At 50.5% G+C, this 23,860-nt stretch overlaps 1 protein-coding gene across 7 annotated transcripts in view; it reads right to left on the reverse strand.

The window, feature by feature from the left end:
- Positions 1-4,917: 4,917 nt before the first annotated feature.
- PCID2 (PCI domain containing 2) overlaps positions 4,918-23,860 on the reverse strand; it is a 129,106-nt gene continuing 110,163 nt past the window's right edge. For 2 of the 7 annotated variants that reach the window (XM_049647257.1, XM_049647260.1), the window contains exons 2-14: positions 22,963-23,052; positions 19,808-19,881; positions 18,311-18,378; positions 17,413-17,452; positions 16,400-16,454; positions 12,909-13,012; positions 9,924-9,999; positions 9,144-9,285; positions 7,989-8,089; positions 6,753-6,826; positions 6,475-6,600; positions 5,830-5,953; positions 4,918-5,511 (exon numbers count right to left, since the gene is read on the reverse strand). In XM_049647257.1, the coding sequence (XP_049503214.1) occupies positions 5,422-5,511; positions 5,830-5,953; positions 6,475-6,600; positions 6,753-6,826; positions 7,989-8,089; positions 9,144-9,285; positions 9,924-9,999; positions 12,909-13,012; positions 16,400-16,454; positions 17,413-17,452; positions 18,311-18,378; positions 19,808-19,881; positions 22,963-23,052 (1,164 nt within the window). In that variant the 3' untranslated portion in view covers positions 4,918-5,421. The other 5 variants (XM_049647258.1, XM_049647259.1, XM_049647262.1 and 2 more) reach the window with 5 other exon arrangements.

Here is a 23,860-nt window from a genome sequence, read left to right on the forward strand (position 1 = left end):
ACTGTTTCATCACAGACAGGACAGGTGGCTTCCCCCAGCAACACCGTCCACAGGAGTCAGTACATGAGGGGAGCCAGTAATGGGGAGCCCGCGTGGCATGGGCTGTGAGGCCCCCGCAGCCAGGATGCTGACAGTGCACCATGTGTCCCCAGTCCTTCCCGTGCGCCTGAGATTGAAACCAAACTTGCTACTTCCCCCATCACGTGGTGCTGAGTGCGTCTCGGGTTTGAGGACACATTCGGTTCTTACAGAACGCCCCCGGGGTCCGCTGGTTGCCTGGCTCGAAGCCCCAGGCTGTGGTCCACTCTGTGCCTTTACAGAAACGCTTGCCACGCTGCCTCGGGGACCCGTCCTGCCACACTGGCCTCCGTGCTGGGCCCCAGGCAGCCCGTGGCCCTGGGGTCACTCCAAGCCCCCGGAGGCTGCTTACTGGGCTCAGGTTTCTCTCCCCATCACACACCCCCTTATGTGCTCTCCTCCAGGCTGTGACTCTTGACCAGCCCCCTGCCCTCCTGTGTGCCCCCCGTGCAAGGGACCTGAAAGGTGAGCTCCAGGTGACTGTCCCCTGCCCAGAGCTGCCCATGTGGGAGCCCCTGAGCCTTGTTACTCACGGCCGCCTGCGGGATGCCAGCTGTCCCCATTTCCTGGGACGGGACCTGCTGACCTCACTCCTGGGAGGCCCGCCCAGCTCCAGGGTCCTCGACACCTCACCTCAGCCCCCTGTGCCTTGGACACGGAAGAGAAGCAGCGCGGAGACACTGACACTGACTGTATGCGGTGAGGTGGTGTGTGTTGTAGGCTGGGGGCGTTCTCAGCAGCCCCGTGTCCTCAGGCCCGTGTCTACAGACCTGTCCCTGGTGGCCGTGGGCTGGCAGGCCGCGTGGTGCTCAGGCCTCTGCTCCACCCGGCTCGGCCCTTCCCCAGAGGCCCAGGGGCCAGGCGGGGCTAGGCGTGATGAGCCCTCCTGCTTCTCTCACTGGTGACACACGTGGGAAGTGGTGACGTCCCTCCGGGCCCTCCTGGAGCCACAGCCTGCCCCACAGTCGCCGCCACCCCACCAGCCCCACGCACCAGCCCCTCGCTGCCCTGCTCTCCCTCAGCACCCCCACCCTGTGCACACACAGGAGTAATGACATAAACCCAACTTTGTAACTTTTAAATGAAGATGGCACATTGAAACCATATTATTTTGGATCTATTGGGTTGGGTATGTGTATCATTAAAATTATTTTAAGGTCTCTCTTCTGATGTTTTAATTGTGCTGCCGGGACACTGTTCTGACCACTGGGGCTTCCGACGGTCCCGACGGCCCACCCCACCTCTGGTCAGAACCTTTGGAGCACACACCCCCACGTGTTGGGCTGATCAGCATGTTGTCTGTAAGAGAGACCTACGCAGGACCTCAGGCAGTTTGTGGCACCGCGTCCGATCTTACACAACCCAAAACTATCACAGGACCTGCAACAAAAGGGGATTTGTGGAATTTCATTCTGGAAGGGCTGTGGATAAGAGGAGTGGCCAGAAAACCCTCTAATAAAAGCCGAAAATGGACACTGTATGTCCCTTTTAGTAAATGCGTCACGGTGCCGGCACAATGGCAAGAAATCAAGAGGTGCGAAGGAAGAAAACGAAAGAAAGGTGAGCATACCCCAGCCGTGACCACTCACCCTCAAGTGGCCTGCAACCTCATGTCCCAGAATGGCACTCAGAGCTCCAGCCATCACACCTGTATCCCCAGCAGAAGGATGGAGGAAGGGACAAAGAAACAGCCACACCAGTTGTCTTTCAAGAAGTTTCCCGGGAGCTGCGGCCTGGCCATTCTGTCTGCATCCTGATGGCCAACACATAGCCACACGGCCACGCTTGACACCAGCAGCCCAGCTACAGGTCGGGGGCTCTCGTCCTGGAGCCTTGTTTCACCACTGTCGTCCCTCCAGGGCAGATCTAAGAACCCCGAGGCTGCTCCCTGCCATCCTTTGCCTGTGTCTGAAATGCCCCCACTTCCCACGCCTCTAGCTCCTGAGAGGACTCCTACCCACCCTTCGCACCTCGGAGGGAGAGCCACTTCAGGGGGACACTCTCGCTGGCCCTGCAGCCGTGGCATTGGGTCCCCCCGGGTGTCTGACATGGTGTCTCTGCGGCCCCCTCGCTCTGCCTGGTTCGTTGTGAGGGATGGCTCGGCAGGTCCTGGCCCCGCACCACCAGCCGCGGCCAGGACCTGTCTGGTTTCTTGCTCAGCTCCCAGCACCCGGCCAGACCCCGGCATGTGGAAGTGCTTAGCAAGTACGTGCTGGGTGGGCTGAGTTGACCTTCCTAGCTCCCTGTCCCATCCCGCCTCCCCAGTCCTTCCCACGAGCCCGAGATTGGAGCCAAACTCGCCACTTCCCCCAACGGCTCGGGGGCAGACCAAACCCATGCTTATTCGCACTGGCAAGGACAGCTGGGAAGCCCCTGCTCAGGGGGGCTGCTTCTCCCAGTCCCCCGTGGCCATGCTATGGTCACCCAGGGCATGTGAGTGGGGGCCCCACAGGCCACTGAACCCAAGGGGAACACCGTCCAGAGGCACTCAGAGAAAAATTCAGGAGCACCGGCAGGAAGGAGACAGACACGGGCCTCGGCAAGGCTGCGCCCAGGGCGGGCCCCAGACGGTTCTAGGAGCCGCTGGTTCAGGCCGCGCTCTCCGCTCTGCCCCTCAGTGGTCAGTCGCCACCCTGGTGCCTCCATCCTGAGTGGAGTAACAGCGGCGCCCCCCCAAGCAGGGCCGAGATAAGGCTGGAGGGCGGACTCCCAGCGGCCATTGGACCACCGCCTTCCTGAAGACGCAGCTCACACGAGCAGAGGCCCCAAACTGGTCTTCCCCATGGCGCACACAGCACAGGCCCCAGGGAGCTCGAAGGGGCGGACACGATGTCCTTCCACAGGCTGATCTCTTCACCCTCCCGCGCGGAAGCCACACAACCCCTCAGCTGCGCAACCGGCCTGTCTCCGGTCTCCCCGGGGGAGCTGGAAGCCGCCGCAGGCCAACGGCCCCCAGACCAATGGCCGCAGTGGCCGCGGCTCTAACCGCCCAGGCACCACCGCAAGGGTGGACGTGGTCCGCCAGAGAGAGCGCTTTTTAAAGGGATTAGAAATGTTAAGTTGATTCAAATACTTTTGAGTGAAATACCAGGAGTTGAAACCTAGTTCAGACTTTTCAGCGTTAGGATTCTCAAACACATCGAGTGTATCTTCGCTCCTGACATTATACCTCAACCCCAAGAGTAGACGTCCTGGGGGCCAATCTCGCCCAGGAAGGGCCCTGGCAAAACTAAAGGTGCCGGAGCAGCACACGCTGACCGGAGCAGGGAACCAGGGCAGGAGTGAACCTTAGTCTTGGCTGAGGGCCTGTGTCATCTGCAAACCCCGTAAGGTCAGGAGGCTACAGATGTAAATGCCTGGATCTGCTAAGTGGAAACCTTACCTGGAAATTATCACCAACACAGCATCAGCAGGGTGAACGCTCACGACAGCATCCGGGTGACAACAGGGCTCGTCAGAGAGGACGCTGCTGGTAGACCTGCAGCGGAGACACCAGGGGGCCAGAAAACCGAAAGGACTGCCCTTCCCCCACACAGCTCAGTGAAAGGGCTCTAGAGGCACCCAGCTGGCTCAGTCAGTGGAGCTCTTGATCTCAGGCTTGTGAGTTCAAGCCCCACGTTGGGGGTGGAGATTAAATAAAAACTTTTATTTATTTATTTATTTTTATTTATTTATTTATAATGGTTTTTTTTTTTTTGGAGAGAGAGAGAGACACAGAGAGACAGAGCACAAGAGGGAGAGGGTCAGAGAGAGGGAGACACAGAATCCGAAGCAGGCTCCAGGCTCCGAGCTGTCAGCATAGAGCCCGACACGGGGCTTGAACCCAGGAATCGTGAAATCATGACCTGAGCCGAAGTCAGATGCTTAACCGACTGAGCCACCCAGGCACCCCATAAATAAATAAAAACATTATGAAAAAAAGTGTTCTAGAGGCCACTCGAGCACAAGTCAAGAAGCAGGGACTTGGATTAGGGGACCCATCCCCACTTGGGCAGAAGTGAGGTCTGTTCCTCTGACACAATGCAGACCAGCCGCAGGGACAAGATCTCTGTGTCCACAACCCTGAAGTGCCCCACTGTGCACACAAGCCAAGTCCAAAGAGAAGGCCACTGACACCCAAGGTGTGTCTCCTCCGTGGCCAAGCAGGACCGACCACATGCTACCAGTAACAGCCGATCCCGGATTTCCGCTGGTCGCTGTCCACTGCTGGAGGGAGAGCCTCATGGTGCTGACAAAGCCCAGAGTGAGATCCAGGCCGTGAGCACACGGCTCTACACCCGGCTGCAGGGTGGCCCCACAGAGCAGCGGAAGGTGGCTGTTCCTCACGCACTGCCGTGAGAGAAAGGGACAGCGCGGCCCCAGTGCAAGAGGATTATGGGCCTGCCAGTGACCACACTTTCCTGCTCAGGGGACTGGCTGGGGAAAGGGCAGCCTGGAGGTCAAGAACCTGCTGGCCATAAATCCACGGCACACGCTCCAACCCGCAGACACCATCCAGGGCACGTGGGTCCCTCAGCTGGGATCCGGATGTGCCTAGGGCACAGGTGACACTATGTGACTCGGGAGGCTGGAGCAGCCACCAGTGAGGCCCATGTGGACTCGAACTGGGAGCCAGAGCCCAGAGCCAAAGCACGCCCAGCGGTCACCCACCTCCATGGGGCCAGCTGGCGCCACAGGGAGCAGGCGCACACCTCCCACCGAGCCCAGGGGGCCCGCCAGGCGGGAGACTGATGCAGGACCAATCTGTCAGTCTTGAGCTGTGGCCTGTGCCATAAGGGGAACCACGTTCTCTGAAGCAGCTTCTAAGCTTCTACCCTCAGTAACACCGCAAAGACAAGCTGAAAGCACTTAGGACATTTTCTTTAGTAAATTTTGCACGAACAGAGGAAATGTGCACACTCTGAAAACATGGCAGGCTGTAAAATGTGGAAAAAGTAAATTCATTTTGTATAAAGAAGCCTTAAATTAACCACTTTGATCAGATACAAAGTTCAAATTTAACATATAAAAATAGACGTGCCCCCAGAAGACAGAATAAAGGACACGCCATTCGTATAAACTCAGGACGCTGTTTCAGAGGAAGGGTTACGTAAAAATTTACAAAGGTGCCTTTAGGAACAGCACCTCTGAGGTAACAGAGCTGTGCGGGGCACAGAGCCCCTTCGCCCGTCCACATTTTCTGAAGGAGCTCCCGCTCTCCGCATGGTGGACCTCAGTTGCGAGCCCAGAGAAACGAGCCCAGAGATCCTGGCGGCAGAGGTCCTGGCACAGGATGGATTTCATCTGCGCAAACGGTGACTGAAGGAACATGCCGTCCTCCCGTCCTCGGGACCGTGCACGCACTCAACACACTGTCGACAGCGGGGGGAACGGGTTCTGCTTGCTAACAACCAGCTTCTGATGCTGATGTGATATGTAGCCTTTAATGTGGCCCTGCAGGGGAGAGAGGGCTGGCTCGTGGTTCTGGGCCAAGGAGTGGGTGCATTCACCACTCAGCCCCGCGCATAAGCGGCCGACTCCAATCGCAGCCGCTGGATCTCCCGGGGCACACAACAAATAAACACACATGGTATGGACAACAGAGAAATCCAGACTGTGTCCGCCCACCCGCGTCCCCTCTGAATACCACAGTTATTCCCTAGGATGGAATCAGTTCTGTCAGAAAATGCCTTCACAAACTAAGTGGCTTTCCCGCAGCTCCACCCGAACACCAAGTTCGAGGCCCAGCCCACTGGGACGCGGCTCACTCACCATGTAGATCAGGTTGGCCAGGATGCACTGGACCTCATCGATGTCCACGTCCTCCACTCGCATGAACTTCAAGGCAACCAGGAAAGCGTCCAGAGACAACTGGTGTGTTCTGAGCAGCAGGTACCTGGGGGAGGGAGGTGGGGGTCCACGCGGGTTACCAATGGCTGGGGCACTGGTGGCAGCTGACGCTCCGAGTCGGGAGGGCAAATGTCTCCTGACAAACCACCTGGGAGACACGCGAGAATCACTTCTCACATGTATGGGACATCTCACTGAATGGAGGCGGTCTCTGAAACCAGGGCACCCCTGACAGTGAACAGTGTCCTCCGCAGTCGAGGACAGGTGGCCCCCACAGCTGTGAGCGGAAACAGATACAGAATTCAACTACCTGACAAATGGGAGCGGGGCAGGGTTTGGGTCAGCTGGTCATGTGACAAAATGTGGGGCCCTCGACCCTGAGCACTGGTACCCATGCCCGCAGGTGGCCGTGCTCTCTGAGTGGCCGCAGAAGTCTGCTCTCATTCCACAAGAGCACAGGGCAGGGCTGGGGCCTCGTCCACACAGGCGGTCAGAAACCTCCACAGCCCAGCCAGGCGGGAGTCACACTAAAACCTAAACTTGTTAAAAAGAAAATACTTAGCTTACACTTTCTTGAAGAGATTCCTGTAGGTGATGATCTTCAGCTTCTCAAGGATAAGGAAAATGCCACAGCGGATAAAGAAGGTCTCGTGCTTCGTCAGAGCCTCGTTCAACAGCAGAAGATTGCCTTCGCTGCGTGTGAGGGACAAATGCGCAAACGTGGTCACAAAAACCGGAGCCAAGGACGAGAGCGCGTCAAGGAGCAATGAGCTCTCACAGGCCACGCGACAGATTTTTAGCTGATGTCATATTTTAAAAGGGCCCAAGTGGAAAAGGTTAGATACCTGACAGCTTTGGTCACTTCGGCAAACTGCATGAGGTGATACTTTCTCAACAGCTCGATGGTCGGCATATGACCCTAAGACAAAGCACCAGTTGTCCAGAATAACACCGTTTCGTTCTCAACAGAGTTGATCTTTGACAAAATTCATATGAAGGAATCACCACCTTTTGAAAACTTGCAACCTGTGTTTCTGAGTTTCTTTTTATTATGATGTTTATTTATCTTGAGAGAGAGAGAGAGAGACAGAGCACAAGCGGGGGAGGGGGAGGGGCAGAGAGAGAGGCAGACACAGAACTGGAGGCAGGCTCCAGGCTCCAGGCTGTCAGCAGAGCCCAACACAGGGCTTGAACCCACAAGCTGCAAGATCATGACCTGAGCCAGTCGGACCTTTAACCAACTGAGCCATCCAGGCGCCCCTCTTACAGTTTCTTCTGAAGTACTGGAACAAGGCCTATAAACATGATGGCAGATGAGCTAACAAGGGTCTGGCCATCAGAGCCCCTGGGAGCAGTAGTGCAGTCTTGCCTCTCAGTTGGCACCTGACCTTGACGTTCTCATGCCCTCACTGGTTATAACTTAGAGGGGAAGCAGCGGCTGAAGAAAACACTAAGAGCCGGGAACTCAGAAACGTCTTCCAGGAGAGGCAGCTGAACCATTTACAACTGCAGGCTTCTGGGAAGCAGGGTCAGAAGCAGGCAGGGCACGTAGGACACGGCACTTTTCGGCCATCAGCTACCCTGCTCTATTTACATTTTAACCACGTGGGTACTGCTTTGATCACTTTTTAAAATTTTTAAACGGGAGGAAAGGAAGCTCTATCACTTTGAGGAAGTTTTAGTCAATTAAACTTGCCGGTTACTTGCTGTTTCTTTTCAAGTCTCTAATTAACTTTGGGTGACCAAATGAGATACCTACAGACAGGCTGGAATGACGTTTTTCTTTCTTAATCCGCTTCTATTAATTTAGATTTTTAGGGGAAACAGATAAACACGCATTTACTGTGTCTTACAGATGTTCAACTTTTAAGTTAGATACTTTTAAGAGGAAGGAAGCACAAAACCTTTTTAGAAGGATCTACAGTGTCAGCTGTGGAGATAAATGGCTCAGGCCACACACAAAGCTTATTGTCCCCTATTCCGGGGTGCACTCACATGGGGCTCAGACGGTAGTACCTACGCGCCACCTGCAGGCAAGTTCCGATAAACAGGGTCTACAAGAGCGGAGTGGCATCACTTACCAGCAGCATTTTCACTGGGAGTAAATAGATGAGAATCATCCGTTTGTTCTTCTGACTCGAGCGGTGGCAGTGCTCGAAGGCAAAGGACAGGTACTCCTCGGCTGCAGGGACACCGACAACGTGGGAGAGGTCGGAACCCCACCCCACCCCCCCAGCCCCGATAGAACCACAGTCTCAGCAACTGGAAGCACCTACGGCTGACAGTGAAGGCTGTTTGCTGTGCTTGGTACTCAAATTCGGGGGAAAACTAGAGTGGTACCTTAAGAACCCTCAAAAGAATACGACGTAAAAGCTTCTATTCTTATGCTCCGCATTTTAAGGGACTAACACGAGGTAGGGGAACAACCCAGGAGGGCCACGTTCCAAAGCCCTGGACAGCTGGTCTGCATGAGCCTACGGAACAAAACCAGAGCAGTCGCCAGGACAGCACAGTTGCTTTCGTTATCAGACTACACAGCTCTAACGCACGGAGAGAAAGCACTTTTAGTCACGTCGCTCCATGTGCACACAGCCGCTGAAGACATGGGTTTAAAAGGTCTAGTCTGGATACAACACAGGAGACCACGGGGAGCCGCCACACGCCAGCTAATCACAAAGTTTAAGAGAAAAACCTGGCTTCGTGTTGTCGAGAAAACTCACGAGAAACGAACAGTGACATGGTTTCGAGAAAGCTCGGCTCTGGCAAGCACTGAAGTGGCGACAGTACACAGGGTGGGGGGGGGGGGGGGGGGGGGGGACCCGGCCCCCGGGGGGTCCACCGGAGGCCCCCCGGCCCCCCCGACCACAACAGGGCCCAAAAAAAGGGGGGGGGGGTGGGGGGGGCAATCCCTCACGTCCAACAGGAAGGACTGTGGTGTTTCAATGACATCACATAAGAGAGACGCCCACAGCGACTGAGACTCTGGCAGGGGCTCCACAGACCAGGACAGGCTTTCCTTTCAGTAACAACTTTGGTGCCCACAGCTGCGCGCGCGCGCGCACACACACACACACACACACACGCAAGCACACGTGCACACATGCACACGCACACACACACACAGCCTGGATGAGGCTTACAGCAGATTCCACCTTACATGCTAGTAAGGTGCCACAACTGTTGCCGCCGCCCAGAGCCCCGCATCTTTAGAACCCTGGAAACGAAGACGAACAAACCTTGCTTGAAGTCACTGTCGAACATGGCCTTGCGCCCGACGTAGTACCTGAACGTCACCCTCTGGGCGGTGCTGTAGTCGTCCTTCAGGTTGGAGCTGTCGATGGCTCTGATGAGGGGCTTGCACAAGTGCAGCTTGTTTATCTGCGACAGCCCCACCCCTGGAGTTACAGCCCCTCCCCTGGGGTTACGGTCCTGCCCCCGAGGTTACAGTCTTGCCCTCAGGGTTACAGCCAGCCCCAGGGTTACTGAGGACATGGCAGAACCAACACCAGCTTCCCCCCACCACATACACACCTCCTCGGAGCAGGAACTACATGGTTAAAAATGCCTATTTAGTAATAAGAACTGAAATGCCAGCTGCGTGGCAGATTACCCCAGGCTGGAGGGCTGCCACAGAGGGGCCGCAGAGGGGTCACTGGCCAAGCCCACGCGGCAGGAAGGGCCTCTTTACCCATCCAGGCACCCCCTGCTCTGCAGCTAATTACTGCAGCAGAGAAGGCTGGGGTGAACCCCTCCCGTGCAAGCCCAGTCCCCCCACGCCAGGCACACCGCTTGGGGCATTGGTGCCCTGCTTTCCCTGGAGGTGCAGCCCTCGCCTCATGAGGCAGAGGCTGAAACGGTACGACACACACAAAACACTTGCTGCAGTCCCCGCCCCCAGCAGGTGCACCACAGACTCGACCGTGAGTCCAGTTACGTGAGGGTCATCCCCCAGCGACCCCAGGGACGCCGGTGCCCAGGGAGACGGGCAGAAAGCAAGCGCCCCCAGGGAAGCACACCTTAAAGTAGATCTTGAATAGCTGGTTCACCAAGAACAGCATCCCCCACTTCTTAGAGTCCTCGATGCCAGCCCGACTGTGGGAAGACAACTGTTGTTTAGTTACATGGAAAACAAGGGTTTTATTTATTAGTCACAAAGACAATCTACCTAAACAAAATTAGTACTTTGAGATAAAAACACCGCTCCAGCCTCGCCCATGAAATAAAACAACATAAAGCAGAAGTCTGACCTAACAGGCTACGGAGTACGCATCACGTGTGTTGGGTAACGCACTGTGGACAAGGGACGTGTTCTTGCTTATCCTGACAACACGGTGAACTACAGAAATCCACAACGACGTGGACAAACCACAAACAGAGCAAGACGCAGCACATGCTGTGTAGGCACCGTGGGGAGGGTCTGCCTGGGAAGGGGATGGGCGACGACAGTGTCCTGGACCTCCAGGGGGTTTGGGTCACACACGGGTGATGACTTATCCAAATACAGTCAAGATCCGTGGGAGTCACTGTGGGTAAATTTTACCTCAAAGCACAAGAGAAACCGCAGTATTTAAACAAGTCACTGAGGGACAGGCCACCTTTGGAATGCACCAGAAACAAAAAACAAAGGCAAAGTGCTAGATGCACAGAAGGGTAGATACCCATCTGCAGAGCAAGTGGCGGGTGTACAGGTATTTTCACTGTAAAGTTCCGTCAACACGGCCAAACGCCTCATTTCACGATACAGGGTTGGAACACAATCCAGAGTTGTGTCTCCCACGAGTCCGTAGGCCGCAATGGTTCTTCCAGGCGCAGCTGTGCGCTCACTCCATGGTGCCAGTGGCCAGCTGCCTGCAAACTCAGATGGAGACTGGCAGGCTGTTCACAAGCCAGAGAAATAGAAATCACTCCCTAAGACCAGGGCGTGCCCATATCAGAATGCTCAACGTAAAAATACGGTCGGTGTTTAAGTATCAAAGTCCTGTTTTGTGACAACAGCCAGCTCCTTCATGACTGTCACCAGCCAGGTGCAGGGTCTCCCCCATGACTCCCGTCACCAGCCAGGGACAGGACCTGAACAAAGAACCCTCTCTCCGTGGGTTTCACGTCGTCTGTGAAGTGGGGACAATGCAGCCCCGGCCACCTTGGAGCGCAAGGTGAACACCGCTCTGGAAGGAGCAGGAGGAGCAGGTGCTAGGCATCATGGCTGAGCACTCTTCTCAGCACCCCACCTGGGCCCGTCTGGACTAAAGGCAAGGACCTCTTCCAGAGACACGCGGAAAGCAGCCCGGGGGGAAGGGGGGTCACAGGGTTTCTCTCAAGCAGCGGTGCCCGCACCTTGCCCGCAGTGGTTTTCATTCACGTCTCCTTGGTGACCGAAGATGTTGAGCATCTTTGCGAGGGTTTCCTGGCCGTTTGGCTCCCTCCTTTGCAGAGTACCTATTCAGACCTTCGCCCAAGTAAGGCAGGTTTTTACCTCTTTCCTGTCGACCTGTGCAGTTTTCACACATCCTGGACACACGCTGTCAGTCACATCATTTGCAAATATGTTTTTTGTGTTCTACGGTTGTTGTGCACTTTTTTGATGGCATCCTTTGAAGCGTAGAAGTTTCTAACTCTGATGAAGTCCAGTTTCTCTGTTTTTCCTCAGGTTACCGTGTTTCGGGTGACACACCAGAAAAGCCACTTATCCCACAACAAACCCAGACTGAACACTCCCTGGGCACGGGGGCCACGGCATGACAGCAGTGCAGTGGACTCCCTCAGCCTCGGCCACAAGCGTCCCCGTCCATGTAAGGACCAATGGGGAGTGCAAGGACAAGAGTGCGGTCTGTCGCGAAAGCCACAGAAGCAGAGCCTCCTGTCTGAGGCCATGTCGGAGGCCACCACTGACAGAAGAGCAGAGCGGGAGGACAGGCGGGCACCCGCGACCCCTTGGGGAGGGCCCCGGCTCACGGAGTGGCCACTGACATCCAGCTCTGGCTGGAACATTGTCAGGTGGGGCTGGTGGGGACAGGGGTAAGAGAAGAGAAGCTGGGACACTTTCCGTGAACAATAGTTTTGTATGTTTACGTAAGTATGGAAAACTTCTTCCTTTCCATTACAATTTCCAATCTTCCTTTCCATTACAACTTCCAATCAAGTTTTTTTTTTTTTACAGAATCAAGCGATTTTATAATGGGGGAAGAGATGGGGTTTCAGGAGGGAAATGTAAACTCTAAAGCAGAATCGGATAGAAAGCCTAGGATTAAAAAATAAATAACGGCAGACGAGATCAGTCAACTCGAAAGAGGTCAATACAAATCACCTGCACCGAAGGCCAGAGAGGGAGGACAAGATGGAAAACCAGCAGCACCAGTGCCCGTGGCAGAACACGCCTCCCACAGGCATCCCAGAGGAGACACACAAAGAGGAAAAATCCCAGCTCTAAGAATCTAATAAAACACATTCGTTTCCAGACCTGAGAAGCTCAACGAACCCCGAATAAGAGAAATACGGCGACATGCAGGGCAGCAGAGTCTAGTGGCAAGAGACACGGTGGAGAGATGACGCTGCCAGAGGCCGGAGGTGTGTGCTGAGAACCAGGAACACAGAAAACGGGAGGACGGACGTGCTAACGCGCCAACAGAAAACACGGTCCATCCGGAATTCTCCACCCAGCAGAAAGGAAGGTGAAGACAGTGCAGAAAAATGAGAGTTTAGAGAATTCGGTGCCAGCAGACCAGCACTCGGAGCAACGTGCTGGTGCGGGACCTCGTGTAGGAAACGGGCCGGGTGCAGTCAGACCCCGGGACAGAGGAAAGGGTTCTGGCAACGCGGCACATGGCAGAGGTCAAAGGCTGTTTTCTTCTCCTCCCTCATTTCCTTTACACAACAGTGACCATCTAAAACAAGAGACGGTAATGCTGTGGGGTGACCACAGACACCCAGAAGACAAGTGTCGACGGCTGACCAAGGACAGGAAGGGGCGTCGCGTGCTGCTGGGAGGGGGCGCGTGTACTCACGTGTCGCTGGCGCAGACGCGGAAACAGCTCATCAACAACTCAGCCGCCTTTTCCAGCATGTCCCCAACCTTGCTCCTCCCTTTCTTCACCAGCTGCTGGTCCGCCTGGCAGACAACAAACAGTCATCAGTCATGCTCTCATTTCCTCTAGCACTTCTGGCACGGCTAGGAGCAAAGATGGCTGCAACTCAGGGTCAAAGTCCCAGAAGGTTCTGGGCAAATCTTTTAGTTAATGTTACTTTTAAAAACTGAGAAAGTTCCACAGCGTCTTCCAACTCTTCCACAAATCAAATTTCTATTCAACCAACTGAAATGACTGAGGCTGTCATCTGTTTTTTAACCCTTTGTCACATGTGGCCCCGTGCTGCTAACGGAGCCTTTCCTTGAGTGCTCACAGACTGCTCCACCCCCCACATACAGCCGGTCAAAACCCTTGAAATGTACCCTCTGACAGACACCAAAGTCATTCCCAGGTTTGACTCTCCCCTGGTTTTCCAGCCAGTCTTAGTTAGAGGAGAACCCGTTTCCTCCCACTCACGCCCCTATCACAGGTTCTCCACGTAAGGTCTATGGACCCCTGGGGGCCTTTGGAAGACTTGCAGGTAATCCCTGTGGTCAAAACTATTTTCAGGACAACACCAACAGCCACCGCTTGTCTTTCCGCTATACTGATGTTCACACCGATGGTGCAAAAACTATGGCAGGACAAACCGCTGGGGCCTTTCCAGCAACACCAAACTAAAGCAGCAGTCAGCAATCCTTCAACCAACCAGGAACACTGATGTCACTTCAAAATGTCCTTGATGGGGTGCCTTGTGGCTCAGTCAGTTAAGCGTCCAACTCTTGGTTTCAGGTCAGGTCATGATCTGTTTTGTGAGTTCCAGCCCTGCATTGGACTCTGTGCTGACAGCTCAGAGCCTGCTGGGACTCTCTCTCTCCCTCTCTCCCTCTGCCCCCTCCCCCTCTTGCTCTCTCTCAAATACATAAACTTAAAAAGAGTTCTAAAATGTCCTTGATGACACAGTAAATGTTAATTTTAAAATCTTGGTCCTTGAATACATTTATTTTCAATATTCTTTGTGATGAAATGGAAAATATGCCTAAAGCATTGATCTGTTGCACACCGAGGTATGACAGTTTTTGTTTTTTAAGGAAAAGCACTTGGGCAGCTATTGGGAGTGGCCAGCTATCACGTGGAACCAACAACTGACCAAAGGGCATGGTGGTCCAGGCAGCAGGGTCTGAAGGACCAATGTGCTCCAAGGTGAATGAAACATGGCCATCAATTCCAGACAAAACACTGACAGTATTTGTTGCCAAAGACATCTGTACTTTCAAAAAAAAAAAAAAAAAAAATCAAAATTTTGTAAAAGTTGTATCAACCATGATGAACTTGGCAACATTCCATTACTTCAAAGCTCTTCTGATAAGGTCACTGGAGACATTAACAAATGCAGTTTTTCTGGTTTGGGGTTTTTTACATAATGAAATACGTCAACATCTGGAACATCTCCTTAACTCAGTGAACCAAAATTTTCCAAATGACCGTTTGATCCTACAAAATCACATGGGAATGAACAATCCATTCAGAGTTCAGGACACCCCAGTGGATTCTGATGTACCAGCAGAAAAGCTCGCTGCTAAGCTTCAGAAGCCACGCTGTAACTAACCTCTACAAATTACCTCCTGGAGCTCTGGTGCGGCCCAAAAGAACACCTACAATCATCTGAAAGACTATTAAAATATTCCTCTCCTGTCCGTCTACATCTGTGTGAGTCCAGACTGCCTTCCTACATTCCACCAAAGCAACATAGTGTGGCATCGTGCACACAGAAGACCATGGGAGTCCAGTCGCTTCTGTCAACACTAAGAGATCAAAGAATGTGACTCTTCTAGGTACATTTTGTTCATTTGGAAGATATAGTCATTTTTTATTTAAAACATCAATTGTGAGTCGCCTGGGTGGCTCAGTCAGTTAAGCCTCCGACTTCGGCTCAGGTTATGATCTCATGGTTCGTGAGTTTGAGCACCGCCTTGGGCTCTGTGCTGACAACTCAGAGCCTGGAGCCTGCTTCGGATTCTGGGTCTCCCTCTCTCTGTCCCTTCCCTGCTCACACTCTGTCTCTCTCTCTCTCTCTCTCTCTCTCTCAAAAAAAAAAAAATATTTTTAATTTAAAAATTAAAAATAAAACACGTTACATTACCACATAAAAGACTTATTTAGATAAATATGTGTTTAAATCCCAGTTAAAAAATTTTTATACAATAAATATACAAATAGGTAGAACACATATAACCAAAAGCTCTCCGGAGCCTCAGATAACTTGCATTTAAGTTCTATTTTTCGGTTCTAGAAGTTTCCATGTAGCTCTTCATCACATCTTCTAGTTCTTTGCTGAGATACCCTTATGCTTGCATCTGCTCAAGCGCGTTCATGACCGCGCCCCAAGGCTTCTTTATGACGGCCGGGCTGCCATCTGGTCAGGGACTCCAACATCTGGCGTCTGTGGACAGTCTCCTCACAAAGCTCCTCCTGAGACTCTCCGAGAAGTGATAATCGGGGCACGAGGTTAAGAGACTGTGTGCCTCGTTCCAGCAGGGGATGCCCCGCCGGCGGGGAACCGTCCCGGGCTGGGTGGGTCCGGCTCCCCACAGGCCCCTGCAGGGCTGGGGACCCGCATGCGGCGGGTGGGTGCAGCAGGGACTACTGAGGAGGTCCGTGCTTCTGGGCTGCCCTCCCCCTCCTGCTCTCCTCAGGGCCTCTTCGTCGCAGCCCATGGGCATTTCTGGGTTTTAGGCTCCTCTGGGCCCCCGGCCAAATTGGGGAACCCGCCGCTCACTGCTCTGCAAGTCCCTGGCGTTTCCTGTCTGCCTGTGGGGCCGTGCTGGCCTCAGCATTCCCGGCAGGACAGAGAGGAAAGCTGCAGCTACCCCACCTTGTTCAGAGTCGGAAGGTATCAGTAATTTTTATCAATAATTTTTAAACCCGGAAAGGAGTGTTGGGACCAAGTTCACAACTGCTGCTCCTATCCCAAACTGCCGCGTGTGGCTCCCCAAGGGCAAACCAGCCCCATCACACCCGCAGCCTTTGCCTCCTGGCACCACGGAGACCCCCAGCTGCCTCCTGGATCCACATCAAGGAGGAATCCTTCAAGACAGCACGGCCACATCTTAACAGAAGACAGTGCAGAACCGTTCCCTGGGCCCACTCTGCCCCTCTGAACACCTGCCGCACGCCACACCCGACGAACCACACTCAGGAACAAGCCTCTCCACGTCCACAGTGTGAAAACCCAACGCATGTTTAAATCTTCACATCAACCCAGCGACGAGAGTGAGGTCCAGCCACCCCTGTCCTGTTGCTCTCTACACCAGACACCCCCTGCCTAACCCACTCCTTCCCCAAAACTTTGGGAAGAATGACGTGAAATTAAACAACAGGTAGAAATGGAGTTTGAGTTTTAAAACGATAGAGATAGAAACTGAACTTACATTATTGGCAAATATTCGAAGGTCAAGCGCTACAGCATACATGACAGGCAGAGCCCTACGGGGCAAAAAAGCAAGAACGTCTGAGGAGGCCACGAGGTCAGATTCCATTACCATAGCTGGGAATGACACGGACACCCAGGTCCACCATTCACACAGCGGCGACCTCCCTCCAGGGATCTGACGGTTACCGCTGCCTCCCTCGCCTCCCTTCGGGGCAGGCTCAGCCCCGGGCTCCCTGATCGACACGGACGCCGGGCACTGAAGCGCCACCCGCCCACCGCCCGGACCCTCTCTGAGGCCTGGACCCCAGTGCGTCTAGGTCCTCAGCCCAAGACAGCACCTCCTCACGCCGTTCTAGGACCTCCGCCTTCCCCTCAACCATTATCCAAACAGCTCCACTAAAAAAAGATGTGGTTCAGTGAGACCAAACACGACCCAAGAGACGTAACAGACAAAATGTCATAAAAGTTTTTGTTTTTGTTTTTTAATTTAACTGGCGGCATGGGTTTTGTGTGTAAGACAAGTCTTCAGTTAAAAAAGGTTTTTTGTTTTTTCAGTAAAAGATACCTGTAAGCCTTCAGTTAGCGCAGTATAAACACACTTCAGTATTTACCTACAGTTAATAAATCAAAAATCATAAAATTAAGAATCAGTCTGTCAAGGAACTTGACCTGATATAACTGTACTTGACCTGCCTTTTTATCCAACTTAAAGCCCAAAGTTCAAAGCTGACAACTGAAGGGAAAGATAGTATTTGATGTATATTTTGGGTCTGGTAGGGCTGAAGTAGAAACAAGGCTTCATATTTATGTGAACACAGCAAACTCTCTACTCTGCCACATGATGTTTATGCTATGAGAACTCCGTTATCTGCGCTGGTATTATCCTGCGTCAACACAGGATATTAATATCCACAGAGAAAACACATTTATTTGGAATAAAGTTTTAAAAAGCTTCTGCTAAAAAAAAAAATTGCCATTTGCTAATTTCTGGCTGCTTCTGCCCATACTCACCAGTTGTCCTCTTTGTGGGCCTGAAATGCCCGCAGGAAAGATGTATTATGTTAAGGAAGGAATAACATACAAAATCCAAGTAATGCCACAAACGGTAAGAAATATGAAGGACTCTAAATTTTAAGTTTAGAAGATCATGTATCAGAGAGAGAGCTTCTTAAAGGAAAAATATACAGATTACAAATATCTGAAAGTCATTAGGTATGAGTATAGTAATTATATTTCTCCAAAGTAAGGGACTGAGATTTTTTTAATTGGCAACTTCAAACATTTGGTTTCTCTGAAGCCAGATGATGAGTTATATATAATAAATCTGTAAAATATATTTCCCTGATTACAGAATCTTAAATTCAAAGGAGACTTCCCTAGTTAGTAACCGACTCTCCTTTGTATATTTAAACAAGGTTAAAAAAGAAGCAAACTAAAAATCTAGAGATACATATAAAAACCAGAACATTCATTGACTGAGGCCTTAGCTAGGAGATATCACTTAAATGACTTAAATCAGAAACTAGCTTGATAAAGCTCTTTAGTGACCACAGTCAAATGATGTTTATTGAGTTCACTCCTGTCCACCTATGCCTGGATTTCAGAGCTCTTGTATTTCACCAAAAGGACTAAGTAGTTGCTGTAACTAGACTTAATGTTTTAAAGGAGATATTCTTCCAACAGAATTAAGGAACCTTAATCACAACCTGTATTCTTCCTCGCTACCTAGGTAACATGACAGTCTCAAGGTCCATGCTAAATTTAAGCACCTGAGTGAAAAGGCGAAACCAGTTTCTCTTCTGAAAGGTTTTTTCATTCCTTTCTAATTAAAGGTATGAATAAAACTGGCCCGATGTTTCAACATCTTAAACCCCAAATATAACTGAACAGTAACACCAATGACAAAGATATTGGACGATGACAGTCTGGCATTTGTATGCCTCTATGAAGTCGTGGTTCCCCACGGCGTAAGTGCACCTGCAAAGGAAACATCGCGGACTAAGGATAGAGGAGCAGAACCTGGAAGGGAGCTCCACAGACCCCACCCCTCACTTCGGTCACAAATGCCCGGTCCTCTGCTGATCCTGAAGTTGGAGCTACAGGAACCAGGAGGAGAAGAGACACACAGGTGGCTTCTGAACTAAAACGGGCTGATGTGAGATGAAACCCACACAAAGTCCTAAGACTACTCTCTCGGGTCCCGGGAGGAGACCGAGCTGCAGCAGGTGAGAATGACAGGTGCTGGTAAAACCAGAGCACGACACCTGCACTGCACCTGAGGGGGAGAGAGTACAGGGGCAGGGGGGTGTTCTCACTGGGTGTTCACTGGGCAGTCGGCGTCAGTGAGTTCACCCCCAAATCCGGAACTGTACAGAGCCAGGAAATAGCAGGGTGCCTCACACTGCCAGGAACCCAGTGGCACCCCCAACCTTTCCAGAGGGCCCCTCCCAGGGCTCACACGGGCTCTTCCTCCACCTTGCCTCCTGCACCCCAGCCTGCTCGGAAACACCGGAGGCACACAGGCAGGAGGGCGACCAAACGCCAGTGCTTTAGGACATCAAGCTCTGCCCACTCAATGCAAAAACAATGAAAACAGCAGATATGAGATGTAACTAAAAAGCAGTCTTTGGGGTGCCGGGGGGGCTTAGTTGGTTAAGTGTGCAACTCTTGCTTTCAGCTCGGGTCACGATCTCACAGTTGGTGAGCTCAAGCCCCATGTCAGGCTCTGTGCTGACAGTGTAGAGCCTGATTGGGATTCTCAGGCGCACACACGCTCTCTCTGTCCCTCCCCTGCTCGCAATCTTTCATTTGCTTTGCTCAGCATTAGCTCTATTCTCAGCAGCACAAGTCAACTGCAAGCTGAATGCCCTCCTGAACAACAGAGCACCCTGCAGCCGATACAATAGTCAACGCTCCCAGCACCACACTCTAAACACATGAATGTGCGGGGCGCCCAGGTGGACTCAGTCGGTAAAGCATCTGACTTCGGCTCAGGTCATGATCTCACGGTTCGTGAGTTCGAGCCCCACACTGGGTGAGCACCCCTTCTCTCTCTCTGCCCCTCACTCACTTGTGCCCTCTCTCTCTCTCTCAATAAATGAATGAATGAATGTGCAGGACCACAATATAGCTTCAACTTTTAAAAGCATCCATGATCTTTCAAATGAAAAAAAGTTTATTAAGATTTTAAAGTGGTATAAATTTCAAAAGTTCTCATAGGCTTTACCAAAGTAAAACTTTTACTTTACCAAAGTAAATTTTTTTTTTTTACCAAAGTAAAATTAAAAATGAACTTTTCTTTTCAAATTATTCTTTGTTTCAAATTTTGGATGATGTTAAATAAAATCCCTAGTTGATTCAGCAATTCCCAGATTTGTTTTATTTTTCCTCCTCACCAACAGATTACCTTAAATGAGCAGCAAACATTTCGTCATAAGGAGGTTCCAAAACCTGTTGACATTTCTCTTCCGGGGAGGCCAACTGAATGATAAAAAAACAAATGACAAAAATAAAATTTAAATTGAAAGGCATTAAAAGAATGCAATGTGTAGAAAGAGATTTAGACAAACCTGTTTCAAAGGAATTTACACTTTAGAGTTCACAGTAACATTTGACACTCTAGCCCTTCTGAATTAAAGAGTCGTTACTTCCACACACATTTATCACTCAGGGTCTGTGACAGGGACTACACAAACACACGTGTTTCATCTACCACAGTCCAAGAAAAACCCTGGACGCTTCTGTGCGTATCTTAATACAACAGCCAGTCAGTCAAGAAACATTTATTGAGCAGCTACTAGTGCTTAATAAAGAATGCAAAATAAATAAGGCCACATGACTCAGAGACGATGCCCTATTAAGAATCACTTCTCCTTGGGGCGCCTGGGTGGCTTAGTCAGTTGGGTGTCTGACTTTGGCCCACATCAACCCACGGTTCATGGGTTCAAGTCCTGCGTCAGGCTCTGTGCTGATAGCTCAGAGCCTGGAGCCTGCTTTGAATTCTGTGTCTCCCTCTCTCTCTGCCCCTTCCCTACTCACACTCTATCTCTCAAAAATAAACAAACATTGAAAAAAAATTAAAAAAAAAAATCATTTCTTCTCACCTCCTGGTGACAGAGCCACCCTCTCTGTGTCCTGGCTAGGCCAGCTGACATTTATTTCTAACATTTTCTTCCCTCTCCCTCTTGGCCAGATTTCAGATGACGTGAGGGCCACGACGGGTCATCCGGCACACAGAATTAAAGGAGCCCGTGGGTGTGGACTGGCACAGTGAGTAGGGCAGGGAGGAAGGGCAGGTGTGTGGCACCCACGGAGGCGCATCCGGCCGGCAAGCCTCTGGCACTAACTTCATTTAGAGCGACGGTTTTCAACTCCGTCGCCCAGGAGAACCATCCAGGGAACTTACAAAGAGCCTCCTCTACTCCACAAACTGGTTCACTTAGTCTGAGGTACTGCCTGTACGCTACCAAATATAATCTCCAATACTCAGGGCTCCTTTTTCTTACAAAACAAAACCTGTGCTTCCAACAGGAACACATTAGAATATCGTAATGGGAATCACGAGGAAACAAGACTTTATAAAACGACAAGAATATTCCCCACAGAAGGTAATGCTTGGGCATCACTTATCTGTTAAGTCAAGGATACTTTTTTTTTTTTAATTTATTTTTTAATTTACATCCAAGTCGGTTAGCATGTAGTGCAACAATGATTTCAGGAGTAGATTCCCTAATGCCCCTTACCCATTTAGCCCATCCCCCCTCCTACAACCTGTCTAGCAACTCTGTTTGTTCTCGATATTTAAGAGTCTCTTATGTTTTATCCCCCTCCCTGTTATATTATTTTTGCTTCCCTTCCCTTATGTTCATCTGTTTTGTATCTTATAGTCCTCATATGAGTGAAGTCCTATGATATCTCTTTCTCTAATTTCACTTAGCATAATATCCTCCAGTTCTATCCACATAGTTGCAAATGGCAAGATTTCATTCTTTTTGACTGCTGAGTAATACTCTATTGTATATATATACCGCATCTCCTATATCCATTCATCCATCGATGGACATTTGGGCTCTTTCCATACTCTCTTGTTAATAGCACTGCTATAGACATTGGGGTGCATGTGCCCCTTCGAAACAGCACTCCTGTATCCCTTGGGTAAATTCCTAGTAGTGCAATTGCTGGGTCGTAGGGTAGTTCTATTTTTAGTTTTTCGAGGAACCTCCATCCTGTCTTCCAGAGTGGCTGCAGCAGCTTGCATTCCCACCAACAATGCAAAAGAGATCCTCTTTCTCTGCATCCTCACCAACATCTGTTGTTGCCTGAGTTGTTAGCCACTCTGACAGGTGTGAGGTGGTATCTCATGGTGGTTTTGATTTGTATTTCCCCGATGATGAATGATGTTGAGCATTTTTTCATTGTCGGTTGGCCACCTGGATGTCTTCCTTGGAGAAGTGTCTATTCATGTCTTTTGCCCATTTCTTCACTGGATTATTTGTTTTTTGGGTGTTGAGTTTGATAAGTTCTTTATAGATTTTGGATATTAAGCCTTTATCCGATATGTCATTTGCAAATATCTTCTCCCATTCCATCAGTTGCCTTTTAGTTTTGCTGATTGTTTCCTTCGTTGTGCAGAAGCTTTTTATTTTGATGAGGTCCCAGTAGTTCATTTTTGCTTTTGTTTCCCTTGCCTCCAGAGACGTGTTGAGTAAGAAGTTGCTGCGGGCAAGATCAGAGAGGTTTTGCCTGCTTTCTCCTCAAGGATTTTGATGGCTTCCTGTCTTACATTTAGTCCTTTCATCCATTTTGAGTTTATTTTTGTGTCTGGTGTAAGAAAGTGGTCCAGGTTCATTCTTCTGCATGTCGCTGTCCAGTCTTCCCAGCACCACTTGCTGAAGAGACAGTCTTTATTCCATTGGATATTCTTTCCTGCTTTGTCAAAGATTAGTTGGTCATACATTTGTGGGTCCATTTCTGGGTTCTCTTTTCTGTTCCATTGACCTGAATGTCTGTTTTTGTGCCATAAATCAAAGATACTTCTATTTCAGTGTAGGATTTAGCAAATGTTATCCATAAAATGCCAGATGGTAAATATTGCTAGCTCTGCAGGCTGTAGGTCTCTGTTGGCCTGCCGAGCTACACCGCTATGGCGGGAAAGCAGCCACAGACAGGACATGAACAAGCAGATGGGTATACTCCATGAAGCTTTACTCATAGCAAGACACATCTGTGAGCTCTGGGGACAGACAGGCCAGGGCACAGCCTAAGCCCCACCACCTGCCTGCTGGATGACCTTGGATGACCTTACTATACATTCTATTTCTCTGAACCTCAGAGGGTCATGTGGGAATTAACTACAGGAACCTGAGATGCATACCTCAGGACGGTATCTAACACAAAGTGTACAATAAATAACTGGAATTATATACATCATAGACAAGCTTTAAGTTTTTCAAAAGAATGGCAGTATTAGTCTCCTTCTGACTCAAACTCTACACTTTCCTTAGGAAGCCGGACACCCTAGAGGCCTCTCAGACACCTGCATACGTGGAACCTTGCGCCCACCTGGAGCCGTGGGTTGGCAACATGAGGGTGCTTGAAAGACACGAGCTCTGCACAGGACGCCCCATCTCTGGTGTCGATTGCTTCATAGACCTGAAACATTTGAACAGAGAAAAGCTAAGTAGAAAATAAAATACTCGTAGAACCTAAATAACAGGTTGTATGCCACTAAAATCCATTTTCCCTACTCTGAATCAGGGAGTCACAGTAATAGAAATGCAACAAGTCGGTACTCTCTTTAGCCAGCAAACAATAACTACATTTCAAAATGAGATCTTTTAGAGGCAAATAAACAGGTGACTTACTGTTAAAAACAATGAGAAAGCAGCATAAGCCAGTGGTTATTAATGAAGGTGAATTATTTTACTTTTACTCAGTCATACTGACACTTGAAAACTTACAAAGCTTATAGGGAGAAAAAAAAAAGTTTAAGAATCACATATACCCAAAAAAAGGCTTTTACTCAACCTACATATAAAAGCAAAAAGGGAATGGCAACACCTAAAAGAAATGATGTCATAGCCATACCACGGGAGACCTGGGCACTGTGAGCAAGAACTAAATAGATCCATCAGTGATGACACTGGAAAGCATCCATAGTATGTTTACCGTTAAGCAAAAAAAAAAAAAAAAAAAAAAGTCACAGGAAAAATGCCTACCTTAATCTGGGAGGAAAAAACAAAAACAAAAAAACCCCTACATATGTAAGCACAGGAAGAAACACAGAGCCCACACCATACAGCTGACCCCCTGGCCAGCAGGACCCAGGAGACTTTTCTGTCTGTCCACACTGGAGGCCTGGGTTGCAGCAGACATTTGTAATTAGAAAAGCAAACGAGGTCTTAAAATTATGTTTACCAAAAGATAACATAAAAATCCCAACCGTACAGGTAGAGAAAGC

Source organism: Panthera uncia, assembly GCF_023721935.1.
Source record: "Panthera uncia isolate 11264 chromosome A1 unlocalized genomic scaffold, Puncia_PCG_1.0 HiC_scaffold_16, whole genome shotgun sequence".
Lineage (NCBI taxonomy): Eukaryota > Metazoa > Chordata > Mammalia > Carnivora > Felidae > Panthera > Panthera uncia.